Below are 16,940 nucleotides of genomic sequence, written 5' to 3'. Positions count from 1 at the left end.
GTCCCTTTTATGTAATGAGAGTGGATTTACATACATATTTCATTACGTAGGGAAAGTAAAGTTAGCAAGTGAAAATGTCTCGCCGACGTTCCGTTTGGAAAGTAGCGTGCCGTCTTTAAATTATGCATTTTCTGGTTTTTATTTTTTGTCTTTTTTCATGTTATCGTATTAGGAATAAATCCGTAATCGTACTTTTCTAAGTTTTTATTAACGTATCTGCCTACGTATGAAATTGGTTCTAAACTTTGGAAACTCATATTGTTCATTTTAATTTAGTTGGGAACAATAAAGTTCCTCCTTGCAGCTAGTTAGACCGACACATCAGTTACCATAATTTACATTCCTAAAACCCTAGACCGGTGTGCGTAACGAAATCTGCATAATTATCATATTCCTCTTATACCAGAGACCAGTTATTATTAAATACACAACGTGGACGTACTTAGTACGAATCAAAAGTTTTAATAATATCTACGGTAAATATTGACTAAGAATAAAACTTTTAATGAGAAAGGATGTAAAATATAAGACAAATCGGCTTAATAGTAAAACCATCGCATAGCCAGAAATGCATGCATGTTTCCAGAATTCAATGCATTAAGTGCCGGTAACATGCATGGCGAATTTTTTGCTCGAAGTCGCTTCTTTTTGCAAATTGGCATCGGCAGTCGGCTACGATAGTAGTAAATGCGTTAACATTGATGATACTTATTCTTGAAGGTTTGAGCTCGTACGTATAGGTCCGGCAATATCAAGATTATCAACAGTCTATTTTTTTTATACGTAATCTCTGACACCTTACATTTTCCCAGCCCCGAGCAATTCTACACGCCTTACGGCTCAGAATACCAGAATCTGCGAGAAAACAGATACAGTGTGCCACCTGTGCCACAGAAGTCTTACGCTCCACCGCCAGCTAATGTAAGTGCATCAATTGTTTAGAATTGTTTAGGAAATGACTTATATTTACTGTTAGACGCCTTATAGCTTATATCTGATTAGGTATATCAGAAGTTACAAATAACAGAACACAGTATTAGGTACAGTACCTAACCTACAGCTTGTCAAAAAAAGCATAGAAATTAAAAAGTGTCATCTTTTCTACCAATTTTTGTGATACTTTTTTATTGCCAGGTCCTTACTAAATAGGTTTTGACGACCGGTCTGGCGCAGTCGGTAGTGACCCTGCCTGCTGCGCCGCGGTCCCGGGTTCGAATCCCGGTAAGGGCATTTATTTGTGTGATGAGCACAGATATTTGTTCCTGAGTCATGGATGTTTTCTATGTATATAAGTATTTATATACTATATATATCGTTGTCTAAGTACCCACAACACAAGCCTTCTTGAGCTTACCGTGGGCCTCAGTCAATCTGTGTAAGAATGTCCTATAATATTTATTTATTTATTATTATTTAGGTACAGTCTGCCACAGAAGTTGTTTATTACACTCAAACCGCCTTCTCCTTTTTTGGTCCCAAAAACGATTTAACCTTGAACTGCATTAAAATAGCTATAGGTAAATGTAATCAAACAAATAATTTACTACAACATTAATTTCAGATGATGCCAGGCCAGACTCAAATGATGTCTGGGATCGATCCTAATTACTTGGCAGCGTATTCAAGCTCCAATGTTCAGTACACACCAGGTATGCTTGCTTGACATACCTAGTTGCTTATTAATTGATCGCCTTCCTTGTGCTTGAAACTGACCTAACCTCAGGCTATAATATTATTTAGTTTCACAAATTTCACCTGAAACTGCATTTTAAAGGTACGTAAATTGGATGACTATGCGATATTATGATAACATGCAGCTGATCTGATCATGAAGACAGGAACTGGCTTTAGGAACACTTTATTAGTTATTCGTTTTACAAGGGGGCAAAGTTGTTGTTTAACCGCACGTGCCAATATTGAAGCCCCCGAGCAAGCGAAAGATTCCAATATTGAAGCGCGAGTGTATCAAGTGGTTCAAAAAGTGGAATCTTGAGCGTTGCGAGGGTTTCAAGGAACAAAGGTTAAACAAACTTTGCCGCCGAGTGAAACACAAAATTTTTCACCACACCAACACGAACAAAATACTGACTATAAAACATCAAACTAAATCAAATCTATCACTATCAATTTATTCAATATTTACAATTCAAAATCATCATTTGTAGGTAATTTCTGCCAGCCAGCTCAAGATATCAAATAAAAATTTGTATGAATTTACTTTGCACTATTGTGGATAAAATGCAATTTTGCTATCTGTTTTCGAATAGCAAAGTAAGCCTTTATCAGTTGGTGTGGTGAAAAGATTATTCCCATGTGTAGGTATTACTAAGTAAGGTCAGTGTGGGGAAGACCGTCTACCCGGAAAGACCGTCTATTGACAATAACTTTTGTGTTAATATATCTACGCCTCTCACACCACCGAAGGTATACCGGTTTTTCATCCTTAAGCCATTGGTCTTGAATACATACCCCTAGGACGAACACTAGTTAACAATAAACTTGATTCGTGTTTCGAACTCGAGCATCGAGTTCAACATGGTTCCGCAAAAAATTAAAATAAAATAGAAGCAGTCGGAATATTTGTATATCATGTATGTAACGTAGTCATTTAATAACCGTTCTTTCTGGCTAGTACTATTAATCCACTCAAAACGCGTTCAATTTCTTGTTTTATGTTCTGAAATATGTAACTTAGAAATTGTGCCTACTCAGAAAGTCCGGCATAAAAGAGAAAGGCAAGACCGGCATACGATAAACAAGGAGTTGCCAACCTTTTTTAGGCTTTATTGGAAATAAGTCGAGTGTAAACAATATCAATATATAAGTACGTTTTTGGCTTATGATAGTTGTACCGTTTTTAGGGTTCCGTAGTCAACTAGGAACCCTTATAGTTTCGCCATGTCTGTCTGTCCGTCCGTCCGTCCGTCCGTCCGTCCGTCCGTCCGTCCGTCCGCGGATAATCTCAGTAACCGTTAGCACTAGAAAGCTGAAATTTGGTACCAATATGTATATAAATCACGCCGACAAAGTGCAAAAATAAAAAATGGAAAAAAATGATTTATTAGGGTACCCCCCCTACATGTAAAGTGGGGGCTGATATTTTTTTTCATTCCAACCCCAACATGTGATATATTGTTGGATAGGTATTTAAAAATGAATAAGGGTTTACTAAGATCATTTTTTGATAATATTAATAGTTTCGGAAATAATCGCTCTTAAAGGAAAAAAAAGTGCGTCCCCCCCCCTCTAACTTTTGAACCATATGTTTAAAAAATATGAAAAAAATCACCAAAGTAGAACTTTGTAAAGACTTTCTAGGAAAATTGTTTTGAACTTGATAGGTTCAGTAGTTTTTGAGAAAAATACGAAAAACTACGGAACCCTACACTGAGCGTGGCCCGACACGCTCTTGGCCGGTTTTTGATTTTAACTTCGAAATACAGTTTTGGTAATGATTCGTATGGTGTTACTAATATCATTCGAAAGTATTAAATAAAAATGACATAGTTGTGAAGAATGGTGTGAACAGAACTAAGCCTACTTACACTGCATTACTCATCATCATATTTAAGTTGGTAGTTTTGTATAGATTGTGCAATATGCGGCGACAAATATTTCAAAAGAGAGTTATGTATTTTAGAAATAAAAGTAAGCATTTTGAATCCAATTATTTATTTAAACAGAAAACATAATATTTGCGCACCCTTGACAAAACATATTTGATAAAGGTTGTTCGTCAGACGGCAGAAACTGAACCCTGGAGGCACAGAGGGTCACATCGAAACTATGACTAGTGGCACAAACTGTGCACTTCTCAAGCAAAATCATTTCGTCTTCCTCGTGATATATACGCTGGCGTTAGGAAGTGCATCAAAAAAAGATTCTATCAATACATTCTTCGGAAGATGTAAAGACATGACTTGTATATTGTTTGCTATTTTTAATAACTGAAACAAATATTTATGTATTAAGTATACAAATATTTATGTAAATATTTATGTATTAATGACATCTGAATCTCTACTATGAGTTTTTGAAGTCGTAATCGAGCAAAATGGGGCAAAGGGTGTTTATTGAATCCTGAACGAAGTAAAGGAATCTCTAATCTCGCTACGCTCGGGATCCAAAACTAGAATCCTGAGCGTAGTGAGGGATTCAAGTATTAACGCTCAAGGTGGAAATAATTTTGCTACCATGTGACATATACAATTTTTCACGTCACCTATGAGGAAATTACCAAAATATTAATAATGAATATACCTACTGCAAATCAGTAGTACGAACTTAATCTACAACAATTTATAAACGATCATGAAATATAATGTCAAAACTCTTTTCATTGAATTAATTTAATATGTTATACTGGCAAAAGAACCACTCAGCTCCTCCAAGACTCGAGTTTGTAATATTCATACTCCCCGAGTTACACACAATGTTTTTCATCACACTTGCAACATAAAAATATGTAAAAAGATAAAAAAAATTGAATACGGTACTAGAAATTTCATAACTCCCTTGGGAGAACGATTTTTCTATAACTCACGCTCCGCCTGCGTGTAAAATCACATTTAGTGTGCGAGTGTGATGTAAAAAATTTCGCATTCATTCATACTGTAGTGACTATAGCAAAACCAAGCATTGCTAAGAAATGTTACCAAACTAATTCACGTATCTTAATATCCTATTACGTTTTCTTAATTAACATAGTTTCAAAAACAGATAAGTAGTTGGATTTATATGAGCCTGTAATATCGTGACTAAATTGTATTCGCAGGTGTTCGTTGGAAAAACAGTATTATGCAATATCATATCTGGACCAGGCCCCGTAGCCGAATGGCATTTCTCCGACGCCAAACGAAAGCGATACGCCGCTGGCTCTGTCGCGCCAATACGCAAGCACGATAGAGATAGATATCTACTAGCGCTTCGTTTCGTGAGCGTTTCGTGAGCGATTGTGCCATTCGGCTAGCCACCCTGAAAAGAAAAGGTTATGAACCCCATCTACGACGGGACATATGCCAGTCTTGCCTTATAAATAGAAAAATGCTTAATATGTTCAAAATTTTAACGTTATTTTAATAGTTATCTAGCACATTCTGCCCCGTTATTACGTAAAATAACAATGATCATGATTTTGGAACCTAGTCTCATATGAAATTACGCGACAACAAGCACTAGACGGTCTTTCCGTGCTCATCGCGGGAGGACGGTCAACCCGCCGAGCCTTAAAAAAAGTGATTTTTATCACTTAAAAGTACCTTACTTCACCAAAATACTGTAAAAGCTTTGTAAAATATAATATTTGCTATCCCATAGGACCATGCGTATGTGTGAATGCGAGATCCTCTCTCGAATTGGGCTATACATAAAGCCATGAATGCTAGACTTCTAGTGTCGTTCGTATGCTGCTTAAATCATCTGCCCCTCTACATCCTGTAAGTCATAATGCGCTTGATGTATGGATGTTGTGCTAGGTCTGTAACAAATGATGTATGATTAGGTATTTAGTATATATAAGTAGCCTACGGAAATAAACGTATAGTCAGCTATAAAAAACACACCGACTTATATCAACTTTAAAATGACTGATCAGGTTTCCAATACACTTCTCGATTTGAACAGCTATCACAGAAAATGTAATTTCATAGGGCATCAACATATGCAAAGAGAGGTGCAAATGGAAAGGCAAATGCAATTCCGATCCGAGTCGACGTTCGGAAGCGACTATCAGAATCGCAACTTGACTGGCGTTGAAAGGAATAAAAGTTTTGCACAAGCTCGTAGTGGTGAGTACCTATTTAATACTATCTTCCTTTGGTATTCATTTATTTTTAAATGTTTCGTCATCCTCCTTGCGTTATCCCGGCATTCGCCACAGCTCATAGGAGTCTGAGGTCTGCGGTGACCACTAATTCCAAGATTTGGCGTTGGTTTGTTAGTTTTTACGAAAGCGACTGCCATCTGAGCTTCCAACCCAATGGGTAACTAGGCCTTATTGGAATTAAATAAATATTGGGGGACACCTAGCAAAGCTTGTACTATGGGTGCTAGGTGACGATATATGTATATACTTAGATAGATAAATACATACTTATATAAATATAGAAGACATCCATGACTCAGGAACAAATATCTGTGCTCATCACACAAATAAATGCCCTTACCGGGATTCGAACCCGGGACCGCGGCTTAGCAGGCAGGGTCACTACCAACTACGCCCTGACCGGTCGTCAATTAATCCGGTTTCCTCGATGTTTTCCTTCACGGAAAAGCAACTCTGGCAAATATCAAATGACATTTCGCACATAAGTTCAGAAAAACTCATTGGTACGAGCCGGGGTTCGAAGTTTCGGACCCTCAACCTCCGGATTAGAAGTCGCACGGTCTTACCGGTAAGCCACCTGCGCTTCCGAATTACTTACGAATATGTTTTAAAATGTTTATAGGTAAAATTACTTACTCTTTGTATCACGGATTCATATCAGTTGCCCGTTTCTCGAAAGGTACAAGTCTTGTATTGCAAGTGTGTTTCCATGTTATTTTTGAATGTGCCAGCGATTTTGTTCAATAAAGGCTTGTAATTACTACTGATACTACTACTACTACAAGGTACGAATTTATTTTCCAAAACGATGTTTAAACTAAACTAATGGGATTAGACTCCGTGATAGCTGATTGGCGAAGTCATTTGCTTTTATGCAAGCGACTACCAGTCATTCTAAGAACGGGAACTATTAGGTTCAACTGTGGCTAATTTACGTCGTATAGCTATTTTAATTCGCGAGGTAACATCAGGTGTTCATCAGTTTTATAATATGCGTTTTCTACTCAGATTTAATTTCGTAATCATATTTTGAACATCAGAATTCAGAAATTATGATGATTAATTTGAGGCCGATTTCAATCATGTAGGTTTAGGAAACAATCTCAAAGACGCCCTTAACTCTTCTATCACATAGAAAGTTGACATTTAAAAATACCGTCTTAGAGCTAATTTATATGTACTTATTTAGCCCAATGTTCGGTAAGATTGTTGTGGGCCATTTCAGATTGTTCTTGCAATAAATTCACAGTATAGCCATCAACAAACTTATGCAATAAATAATCAGTATAGCCGGGTATCTAGTATCTACACCATTCCCGTCTACAGCCTGCGAAAGTAAATTCGTGCCTGTTATTCAGTCGTCTGGATAAGACGGATAAATAGCCTGTCCATCCCTCTTGATGCCAATCTCGATATTCTGAAATAGCTAATTCTATGGGAAAATAGTATAAATACTTTAATGAAAAGGTTGTCATTTGAGATTTTCAATTAAAAAAGAAACAATTTCGTCTAGGTCGATCTAAAATAATAAGTTTGATAATAACTATAATAAGAAATTTAACTTAGAACAAATTCGAAAGTGGAAAACCGCTTCCTTGAGTGAGACTTGAACTCACAGCCTCAGGATCCGTAGGCCGTGAGATCAAGACTTATCCAGGGCAGTGGTTTCCAATTTTAAATTTGTTATAATTAATAAGAAATCATAGTAATATTATATAGTGGGCATTATCATAATTTGACTGTTAACTGTATACCTTAACAACATTACGTTTACAAAGACTCCCTCACTTCGTTGTAAACTTGACTGCAACTTAGACGGACTATACCTACTCTAGGTAGGTATATTCGATTTATCAGACCATTTCGTCATCTGTCCAATGAAACGACGCATCAGTCATCACACATCATAGGTAGAACAGAAACACCAACAATCGTCTGCCATAGACGATGAGGCTAATAATGAGTCTTTTAATCTTTTTCTTTTCAGAAATTCCGCGCGGCTTTGAAAGCAAAACGCCGAGGGTGAACAGCAATTGCGATTTCAAGCCAAAGCAACAATCCATGAGCATGCGGAATGATATGAAACCTAAACCACAGACGCCCACTCAGTCGATGCCGCCTCGCAATTCTGGAGGTAAGTTTTAATATTAGCCGAATGACATCCATATATTTATCCATAGGTATCGTCTCTGATATAAACATAAATTCACACCTATATTTTAAAAAGGTAATGGTGGGTTGGGTGGTAAAGGTAGATATTTTTAAGTTTCCAGTCCAGTTTCGGCAATTGAGATATTAGCAAAAAGGTTTTTTCAATAAATTATTCTTACTTATTATTCAGAGACAGACTGCTATCCGAAACCATAATTGGACCCATATTCAACCCACAGTTGACTTCTACGACACCCACGAAAAGGAAGGGGGTGGTGAATTTCTTAATCCGCCGGCGCACGCGGGGGGATTTATCTGTCTGTATACAGTTTAATGAAATAACATCTAATCTTCTAAACATTTTCAGCAAAACGGGGGAAAAAGATAATGAATTAAATTTGTATATTGAATATATCGTTTTACCCACCCACAACACAACACAAGCCTTCTTGAGCTTACCGTGCAGGGACTCAGTCAATCTGTGTAAGGATGTCCTATAATATTTATGTCTGTATTAATTACCCATACGATAACTAATGACATCATTACTCTCATTAGACAACAACAATTTAATATCAAGCATATTAGACTTCTTAAAATAGAACCGTTTTTCCCCCGAAGGGTAAAAACGGATATTTAGGTTCCTGCCGAAGCTTGAACCACTAATGAGATTAACACCTTCATAACTCGGCCCTAATCGAGTGAATTCCTCGACTAGTAGCGCCATCTGGCGCGCCAGTCAAGTACTAGTGTCGCCCGGTTACCAGCGCTCGGCTGCTTTTTCCTCAGTACCTTTAGCCGGCAAGGCCCTTAAGGGTGGTTCAAGCTTCGGCAGGAACCTAAATATCCGTTTTTTACCCTTCGGGAGAAAAACGGTTCTATTTAGGTGTCCGTGCCTTCGCTTGAACCACTAATGAGACGTGTTTAAACCTCTGCCGGCGCTGGTTAGGGCGTACTGTGACTGATATAATTTATTTATACAGAAATGTCATAATAAGAAATAGGAAGGTATACAAAGGGATGTTTCAAAATTTAGCTACTAAGGTTTCATGAGTTGAAACTGATAGCACAGCACAGTTATCCATTATGACTCTATGATGGTGGCGAATCACTTAATTTATGTATAACATAAAACCGACAGGAAGCCAGTAGTTAATAGATCGGTATTACAATATTTACGGAAATATAACCTGTTATTTCAATAACATTTTTGTGAGAAAATATCTGTAGCAACCCAAACTCTGAAGAGCTTCCCTTCATCAATGGGTGTTACATCAACGTCGGCAAAATTTGTCTCACGTTTCCCATACAACAGTCCCTAGTCAGAACAAGATCATATACATGTTTTTGTCTTATAAATTCACCAAGATACTAGTCTTCTTCTGCTTAAGATAACTATAATTATATCATGTAACTATGATACACAATTATATCATAGCACTGCCATGAGCATTATGACATTATGTTGAAATTTTTATTTTTCATGTATATTGATTACTGTACCATAAGTAATGCGCCTATATGTATATCCGAATATGCACATATTATTGTTAGTATACTGAGTAATAAGCAATATTGACATAGCTTAAACATTGTCTTACATAGCCCACTGCCAAATGTCAACATTTCCCATTGCATAATGTGTTATGAATTCTGTATATGAAATATATATTTGCCAAAACAATTGAAATGGACGCTTGAGTTGGGAGAAATTGCACGCTATCATATGTTAATTTGTAATGTATACCCACATCACGATAATGTATGCGTTACTGCTGGACTGGTAGCAAAATTGCAAATAAGATGATAATACATTTTCGGCTTCTGACTGAATTGACAATACCATGGCCATGATTAGCTAAGGATCCATATAATAAAAGGTAAGCTCCTACTCAAAGTCTTTACGAGAACGGAAACTATGCAAATTTTTTCCTATTAAATTAAAATGGGTCAACTGAGCAAAAAGCTTTGGGATACAAGCGATTGAAACGAATCAATGATCTAATGAGTCACACATACTTAGGCGAAGATCAAATGAAGGCAATTATTTCTAATTAAATTGACTTTGATACTTCCATGAATATACATTAATGTTAATGCGGGAATCCTCTCTACACTGTACTCGTCAATTTTATTTAGTCTTTTACTATGTCTAGCTAGTATGCTTTTTTCGATATTTGAAATATTTAATTTGTATTTGAATAATTATGAATATGTGATGCATATATTTTTAGGCTTATCATTTTTATGACTTATGTGCTGACTAGCCGAATTTATAAAGGGAAAATTGTACGATTCGTGAGCTAGTCAAATTCTAAAACATTACGACTTATGGCTCTTTCGTCCATTTCGATATTCTAATAAGAATGTAAGACGACAAATAACTCTTCAAATAAGGGTTAATGATGTACGATTACCCATTTATAATTAAAATTAAGTCATCAGCTTAAGATAGTAAATAGTTTTCTTTTCAGAACTTTCGTAATTTATCACCAAATTGCAAAGCAATATATTCTATATTGCTCTTTTGTGCGAATAATATAAATGTCTCACGTTCTTTATAAACTGATGTATACACATAAACATACGGGTTAATATTTACTGTATTCTTGCTTATTTCCCAAAATCCATATACAGCGGGACTTCCCATAAACAAGATGCAACTGTTATGTAGGGTAATACCTGATTCTACAATTATATCGAGATGAAAATTATTTATTTATCGTATGGCATATAATTAGAATTTTCTTAAAAGTCGTAGGTACGCACGGCTGTAGCATGTAGCGCCACGGACGAGGACAATGGTATTTACACTTGCCTGTCATTCGAGACCAATAGGTCAAAATATCGTAGCTATAAGTACCTACTGCGTACCTTAAGCGCTGAGCTTTTATTTTTCATTTAGGTTTCTAGACCTTACTTCTGATAAATATAGTTCATCAATATCTATTTAAACGGCAATAATTTTAAGTTTTCTGTTACCACTAGAAACCCATTTTGCCTAGAATCTGCGCTCCCTTTTATGAGTGTCCTAACAAATTCTTGTATGTCAGGTATATTAGGAGTCTGAAGTCTTCTAAATTAAGTCATAAGCACAGTAATGTTATAAACATCATATTTCTAGTTCCTTACACTAAATTCAATTGGGACTGGGACTCGTCCTCTGACCTTACGAACCGTTTTTGAATACGTTGTGGCGTCTCCTCTGTTACTGACAAATAGTCGCGCCGCAAAATTCTAATAAATGGCGCTTATTAAGCAACTGCGGAAATGTGTATCGATCCTACAACGCGCTAATGGAGTTCCAAAAGTTAATTGTAAATATACAACTTCTGTTAATCTCTCTAGGCCCAGAAACCTATTCAGAAAACATTTGTCAAATGAAATAAACGGGAACTTTCTGTTAGTAATACCGCAGTAGCGGGCGATAATTTTAGGATGCGAGCGCCTCTTTATTTGTAAGAGGAAACTGTGGTCTAAAATCGAAAGAGATTCATCCTTCAATTTCCATTTAATTTATTATTTCCGAAACAGGTCTCCACATTTAGTGACTACCTTTCAACATTTTATCCATAAGAGTGCCTTAGCAAATTGTGAAAATCGGCTTCTCTCGGAAAATGTATTGCCCTATTGGTTTTAATGAGCTTAAAGTGTTTTCGATATATCATACTCATACAACAAATAAGCACTTTGAATACAATTTACCTACACGGTTTCTTGCTTTGTTTTGTGTAGTTGTTTAAGTTTAGGAGCAACTTCATTTACTTCGGTCTAGAGATGTAAGCCATAGTTCTTCGCTGTAAATAGTTTGAGAATATTGTTCGGTCGTCTCTTTAATCTAATTCGTTAGTTATATAGAAACATAGGATTCGTAATATTACGCCATCGAACTGGGCAACCGACAAATCCTTTTACGACGAGAGTCCGTCCTGAGTAACAATGCAACAAGGCATACTAAAATGCTATTGTACTAAATAACATATCCTTTAAGTCATTTTGCCAAACTATCCACAAAATATCGTATATATTTGGGAGTCAGTTTTCCGGTACGAGTTTGTTGTCTTTGTAATTAACCTCTTCAAGGATTGTCTGTAACCTTGGTCTAGCTAACGTTAGTAATAATGCATGATTGAGTATTCTAACCGTTGGTCGATTAACGGTAGTTTGAGGTCAATTTGTAGTACATATATGTATATATCGTACTTAGAAAACCTTCCGAGCTGTAGCTTTTTATTTCTAAATGAATTGGTTCAGAAGTCTCTACTGGGTCGATTGTTACAGAAGTAATACTTTTGTCAGTTCGGTATACTGAACAACATATACTGGAACATTATCCGCCATTAGTCCGATTGGATGTTTCAGCCGGACAGCTATAAGTTTGCTGAAATACAGACGAATATCCAGGTTTCACAGAGTAATGAGCCTAGTACAAGAATTTTCCTTTGCGGTAAGTTATTTTGTAGCTAATAGTCAACATTTGCTAAGTACCTGAGTGGTTCTTCTGCATTTCTAAAGTCCGTATCAAGACCCAAGACCATGCGTCAATTATTGACGCCCGAGAGTTGATGAGACTAGAGCTCTAATCATTCATTTAAAAGAATCTGCACTCTAGGAATAGCGTAAAACAGTGGCATAAATTAATGGATTTTCTTTTTCCCATTGGTATCTTCGCCGCCCCCTCTCCCTTTCTGATTGGGCAAGAAGGGCTTTGTAATATAAAGTGGTTTTTCATTCTGTTTAGCATCACTATTATGTAAATTTCTTAATTCGCTTAGTATCTGGCAACAAAGTGCTACTTAATTGCTACCGAAGCTCCACCCACACGTTTTTAGATGTGGAAGTGTATTTTCACAACGTCAAACCTGCTAATAAACCTCTATCATGACGAGCATTCTAACAGTTGACATGACAAATTAGGTTGGCAATAACGGCGTTGCTTTACAGTAATTGGATCACACATTCGTCATCATTATGGCCGTTCAGATATTCACGAGTGAGATCAATTTGGACATTCCTCACAATCATTCATCTGTTGGTCAGGTGACCACGCTGATTATGTATTAGCTAATTAGGCAATTGAGACGACGCCGATGTAGTTCACTTTACCTGTCTAAAACGACCCCACTTATGGGAACCCATCACGTGATGATTTTTGTCTAATAAGACAATGACTAAACTGTGTAATTGTGTATGTCTCAGGTTAACACGTACGCTGTGGTTCTGATTCGAAAGACCTTCTACGAAGTACATATGTTTAGAAATACCTTCTACAAAGTATGTTTAGTTAACAGTTGTGCTAATTACCGCAAAGTAGATGTTAAAGCGACATAATCTCATTGAGATTCGAGTACAAATACAACATTTTGCCTCGTGATCATAACGCTCGTCTCATGACACGAAAGGTGAATTAGTGCATAGCATGTAATAACCCAATGGGTTCTCACAGGATGTCGTAAATCATCGCATAGGGCAACGAAATCCAAATTCCAAGTCGCTGCAAAGTTTAATCTTTTACGGGGCGACGCTTGTCAATTTATATGACAGTGTACTTTTTCGCACAGCACAACTTTACTCATGTTGTCTCTAATGACGAATCATGTCTGCACAATGAATGATCTCCTTTGTCATATCACGAGGCGATGCCCTATCGGATCTTGGGCCCTATCTTTTCATAGGCCAGGTTATCTAATGGGACCTCATCTGTCGTTTCAAGACATCTCTTGTGTCCTGTCACCTCACGAGGCGACGCTATGACTTTTCAAGGGACGAACCTATGTCGTCTCACGGGACGTCGCTCTGTCTCGTCTTACGTGAGCGTAGCATTTGTCCCTTATATTCTTTATGACGGTGCATAGGATTACACTGCGTCCCATCGCTGTCAATTTTCTTCATCGTCTCCATGCCACCACACAGGAACAAACCTGTCGTCTCGCGGGACAATGCAATGTCGTCTCATTGGACGACGCCTGTCGTGTCACGGCACGACGCCATGTCGTCTAACGGGGCGACACCAGTCGTCTCACGGGACGACGCTTGTCGTCTCACGGGACTACGCCATGTCATCTCTCTGGACGACGTCATGTCGTCTCACGGGACGACGCCTGTAGTCTCACGGGACGACGTCTTTCGTCTCACGGGACGACGTCTGTTGTCTCACGGGACGACATCTGTCGTCTCACAGGACGACGTCTGTCGTCTCACAGGACAACGTCTATCGTCTTACGGGACGACATCTTTCGTCTCACGGGACGACGTCTGTCGTCTCACAGGACGACGTCTGTCGTCTCATGGGACGACGTCTGTCGTCTCACAGGACGACGTCTGTCGTCTCATGGGACGACGTCTGTCGTCTCACAGGACGACGTCTGTCGTCTCACCGGACGATGTCTGTCGTCTCACGGGACGACGCCATGTCAGTCTCACGTGAGTGAGGCATATGTATCCGCGTACTTATGACGGTGCCTACAGGAGGTCACTGCGTCTCGTCGCTGGGCCAAAGGCACCGAGCGGAATATCACGAAGTTAGAAGTAATCATAATCTAACTTTTTAAGACTTGCTTTTGTAAACGTGTTGCTCGGCCGAGTTACAAAAGCGTACTGAGGAAAAAGCAGCCGAGCGCTGGTAACCGGGCGACACTAGTACTTGACTGGCGCGCCAGATGGCGCTACTAGTCGAGGAATTCACTCGATTAGGGCCGAGTTATGAAGGTGTTAATCTCATTAGTGGTTCAAGCGAAGGCACGGACACCTAAATATCTCACTGGTGCCAATTATTCCATTTGAGTACTTTTAACAAATTGTAGTGAAAAATGCTTAATACGGTTGAGCGGCTTCCAACTTTAGGTACTAACTCGCCCTAACAAGCTCATTACAGTATTTCGTGAAAACTTGTAATGACAAACTTTGTCATACTTTCGAATTATAGATTGTGCATCACTAGATCCCGTATCAAGAAGATTGATGATGCTATAATATAATATAATGTTGAAATTGCTCGGAGTCTGGGCTAAGGCTCCTGACATTCATTTAGGTACTCGTTTTATGTCAGAACTCTCGGCTCGAACCGGATGGATAAGACGGACTATGCATGAAATAAATATTTGTTTTACAAGAAAGTTTGTTATTTCAGATCGTGCTAATATTAATATTATCAAAAAGTGGAATCTTGAGCGCCTTTTGGTTTTGGGTCACACCACACGAGGGCTAAATACATTTTCCCCTCACTAGCTCGGAAACACGTGTTTTGTCCTTTAATACCAGCGGGTAAAAACGCATTTTATCCACTAGTGGGTAAAGTAATTTGACCTTGAATAAAGTCAAATTAACTTTCCCCTCGATGAAACACATGTACTTTTTCACAACCCTAACTGAAAGACATCAATAAAATTGAACCAAATCAAAACAAACGTTATTTAATATTTATGATCCATTGGCAAGTAATCATCTTTTAAAGGGAATTGTACCAGAACACATGAAAATAAAGTCAAAATTTACATCATATTACTTTGCCCCACATGAGGATCAAATGCAACTTTCTCATCATTTTAACTACCACACGAGTACCTAAATATAAGTTTTATGAATAAGGCACCCCTTATTTATGAACGCTGTGCAAGTGTGCATGCTCCATCTAGAGGGCCCACTCACCGTGATCTCTGTTTCAAATATTCCACAGTTTTACTCCATTGGGTTTTAAGTTGGAAAAGTCAGTATCACGGCATTAGCAACGGATAAAACTTAAATGGCGTACTTAGACGTGAGGAGAATAAATATCATTTATCGTGATGACACCTCATTTGGGTCGTTTTAACTTTTGAATCTTTTGATGCCTATTGTACAGTCGGTTATTTATTAATAAATAGTAGTGGATGGAATAACGTGCAAAATACTAACAAATAGAGATACTTATGTCGGTACAGCCCATGTTCAGCCCATGTTAAATTGTTCTACATTTAGAGATATTATATTAATTATCTTCCTTTCGTCGAAAGTTTTTAAGTAGGTAGTAGGTATTATGACTGTACGTACGTACATTTTGATTTTGATAGATGGATAGATATATAAGTAATTTATTTGGCAGACTGCAAACAGACACAATACAAAATCCTGCTCTCCTTTGTTTCTTAAGAAAGTATATATTTGTGTATAGATTTCATATTATTATAATCTCATATACAGGTTGCAAAAATCAAAAAGTAGCATTATTCGTCATTCCCTTCTTATCAATTTGTGTGAGAAAACGAGACGACACGATGATGTCGCCACTATTTACATTATCTGACAATGCTGCGCTTCAGCGTTATCTTTTAAATCACAGTGTACCTACATTGTGATCTTTTCTTTACTGAAGAGTGGCGAAAACTCAAAATGATCACAGGACCATAAATTGTCCTTTTAAATATATCTTAGTACCTACATTTTCTTAGGCCTGATTTAGACGACGTGCGAACTCGCATGCGATTTTAGTTACATTGCGGGCTTTTGAGGTTTCATACAATTTTGCACAGCCATCAAATACCGCAATGTAATTAAACTCGTATGCCAGTTCTCGTACCGTCTAAATGGGCCCTTAAAGTTATTCCAGATTACTTCCAAACACTAGAAAAGTATTTCTCAAAACGATCTTAACTTAAATTGAATTACATTTTCCCTCCCAGTCCCTCCGAAGAAACCGACCGAGACGGAATCTCCCAAGAACGAAAGCCAAGTCTTGACACGGATTGACAAACTTAAGGTAAGTGCCGCAAGTTTACGGATCCTTTGATAAGAAGTTGCGGGAAATGTGATTTGGGTACTTTGTGTAACTTTACGTTTAATTTGGTGTGTCGCAGTTAAGCATACAGTAACACGGTTTACTGGTACGTGCTTGCATTATTATAGCTGCTATCTTCATCATCATCATATCAGCCCTTTATCGCCCACTGCTGAGCATAGGCCTCTCTTTTACGCCGCTTGTCCCGGTCCT

The 16,940-nt window shown here is 37.8% G+C and overlaps 1 protein-coding gene across 1 annotated transcript in view; it reads left to right on the top strand.

The window, feature by feature from the left end:
* LOC125230428 overlaps nucleotides 1-16,940 on the top strand; it is a 28,667-nt gene that overhangs the window by 21 nt on the left and 11,706 nt on the right. Inside the window, exons 2-6 of the mRNA XM_048135565.1 lie at nucleotides 813-921; nucleotides 1,562-1,649; nucleotides 5,649-5,786; nucleotides 7,812-7,958; nucleotides 16,633-16,709. Of these exons, the coding sequence (XP_047991522.1) occupies nucleotides 813-921; nucleotides 1,562-1,649; nucleotides 5,649-5,786; nucleotides 7,812-7,958; nucleotides 16,633-16,709 (559 nt within the window). The remainder of the gene's footprint in view (nucleotides 1-812; nucleotides 922-1,561; nucleotides 1,650-5,648; nucleotides 5,787-7,811; nucleotides 7,959-16,632; nucleotides 16,710-16,940) is intronic.

This window comes from Leguminivora glycinivorella, chromosome 10 (assembly GCF_023078275.1).
Source record: "Leguminivora glycinivorella isolate SPB_JAAS2020 chromosome 10, LegGlyc_1.1, whole genome shotgun sequence".
In the NCBI taxonomy this organism is placed as follows: Eukaryota; Metazoa; Arthropoda; class Insecta; order Lepidoptera; family Tortricidae; genus Leguminivora; species Leguminivora glycinivorella.
This window is presented reverse-complemented; position numbering and strand designations above follow the sequence as displayed.